The 2,575-nt window shown below is 31.4% G+C and overlaps 1 protein-coding gene across 1 annotated transcript in view; it reads left to right on the top strand.

Moving 5' to 3' along the window:
• LOC106470018 (coiled-coil domain-containing protein 93-like) overlaps positions 1-2,575 on the top strand; it is a 38,245-nt gene that overhangs the window by 16,067 nt on the left and 19,603 nt on the right. Inside the window, 1 exon segment of the mRNA XM_013930539.2 lies at positions 1,223-1,273. Coding sequence (XP_013785993.1) covers positions 1,223-1,273 — 51 coding nt within the window.

Raw genomic sequence — 2,575 nt, 5'->3', positions numbered from 1 at the left:
AAATAAATGTCCATTTACAAAAGTACATACTTCAAGAGTAAGGAACAAATAAATGTCCATTTACAAAAGTACATACTTCAAGAGTAAGGAACAAATAAATGTCCATTTACAAAAGTAAATACTTCAAGACTAAGGAACAAATCTTTACTAATAATTCTATTTATTTCACCGTTATGTCACATTTTTGCTCACATTGAATTTCTTCTTTGCATTTTGAGACCACATACACACACATTTAAGCCTTTTATCAGATGTCCTGACAGTTGCATAACATAAATATTTTCTGTATAATTCTCATGATAGTATAACTAACATAAATTATAATTTAATTTTTTGTTATTAAAAACAGATAAATAATAATTAAGAGTTCAGCCTGATTATTTTTTTATCCTGGTGGCTCAGTAATAACCTAGAAGGCTTATAACACTGAAAACGAAACAGTGCTTAGCAAACTCAACACTTTGGGTTCTACCGTTCAGTATGCGATCCCTGTGGTTAGCACTGCATAGATAACCCATTGTCCATCTTCGTACTTTACAAAAACCAAGCGAACAATTTTACTCTGTGTTTGATTCTTTTATAATAGACACAAAAAGGTGCTACCTCAAAATATTTCTTGTTTACAATCTTATAGTAATTGCCATAGAATGTGGTGTAAGTTTATTCAAAGTCAGGGTTGTATGTGATGTAGTAAACTTTACATGTATGTTCATGATGTTAGAAAAACACGTAGGTTCAAGAAGTCTTGACAGAAATGAATAAAAACCCTATAACCCGAGTGCTTTCAAAATGTGGACCTTTCTTCTTCAGGGGCATGTTTTTATTAATGATCATCTCTGTGCACATTATATTGAAGTGTTTCCTAGCATGTAGTTAGTTGTGTATAGTGAAGTATTGTTTGAGAAACTAGTAAACTTGTATTGGTATGTTTTAACACTTTATAGTTTTCCGCCAATATAGACTGTAAGCTTTGTATATTAAAGTGAACTAGTTGAAATGTTACTAATGTTTAACGCTTGATGGTTTGAAATAGCTGAATGTGACCCCTGAATCATTAATCTGTTTTGTTTGGTTATTCCTCATTTTTTTTAAAGTTAGACTAATATTTGTTCATACTAAGTACCTCCAGGACCTTTAAAATATTGTATCCTGCAGTGGTGTTTTTAAGTGTGTTTTTTTCAGATATTATAACTAACTCCCTCACTTCTTGTAACTAACCCAGCAGAGAATCCAGACACTACTTAGTGGTATGCAAGTTATGGAAGATCAAGAGGTTAGTGTTGAATGTAAATGTATTCTGTTGTCTTTGGTATATTTCACCTAATCTTACAGTTCATATACGATGGAACTGTGTTTAAAGTTTGGTAGACTTTTAACAGATTGGAATCTAAGAAAGATTACTTAAGTAAGAATGAAAATGACCAGAATTTCAGTTTTTCTTTCATTTCCAACATTTTTTTTCTTTGCTATTCAGGAACTTCAGAACCAAGTGTGTGTTTATAATATTTTGAATGATAGACTAGCATGTGATTTATATTGTCATAAGCATTATTGGTCTTCAAACTAAAGGACGACAGTGGCAACATACGATTCTATAAACATGTATACAGCATAATTTTAATATCCAGGTAACAATAATGATCTCTGCAAATACTAAATACATACATTTAGAGTAATATGTAGATAATATTTTCTTGATGAAGTTTTATGAAAGGTTTCGGTAATACTTCTTTAAACAAAACATTTAAAATTATTATTGAAGTGTTAAATGTTGGTCTTTCTTTTAGTCAGATAATTTAGAAATGTTTATCCTGTGATTCAGATGTTCCACAAGTCACACAGTTTAATTTTAGCAAATGATATAAATCTTGTAGCTCAGTCCCTGGTTATTTTTCATTGATTAATTTTATGTTTGTGAATATAATCTCCTGTAAGTGTATTTGAAAATGTCAGTTAGATATAAGTGAACAAGTAACTGTTACAAACTGAATTTTATTTGTATATCAGTTGCTGTTTTTTTATTTGTTTGTCAGAACATGTATGTATGTGTATATATATATTAGGTCATCAAGAAATTAATGTCACTTTTTTTTTAGATGATAAAACCCGAACAACTTTTATATATCAAAACAAAACATTTATTAAATGAAACAGTCTCCATTCTTATCAATGATGCTTTACCATCTTACAGTCAGGTTGTTAATGTCCTGATTAAAGAAATCACTTGGCTTTGAAGCAAAAAACATGTCGATGTTCTCTTTAACACCTTCCATATTTGCATACGTTTTCCCATTACGATGGTGTTGCAGCGAACGAAAAAGATGGTAAGCTGATGGTGTCATATCTAGAGAATATGGTTGGTGGGGGAGAACTTCCCAACCCAACTCCATAATCTTGTGTTGCGTCAAACGTGCCACATGTGGACATGCATTGTAGTGGAGAAGAAGAATGCCTATGTGATTGACGAGTGAAGGGCGTTTTGGATGAAGGGCTTAATTTAAACATTCCAATTGTTGACTATGTCTGCATTGACAGTTCACTGTGAATTGAGGAGTTCGAAATGAATTACTCCTTT

This window comes from Limulus polyphemus, unplaced genomic scaffold (genome assembly GCF_000517525.1).
Source record: "Limulus polyphemus unplaced genomic scaffold, Limulus_polyphemus-2.1.2 Scaffold3774, whole genome shotgun sequence".
NCBI lineage: Eukaryota > Metazoa > Arthropoda > Merostomata > Xiphosura > Limulidae > Limulus > Limulus polyphemus.
Note: the sequence above shows the minus strand (reverse complement) of the source record. Positions and strands in the feature narration are given on the sequence as shown.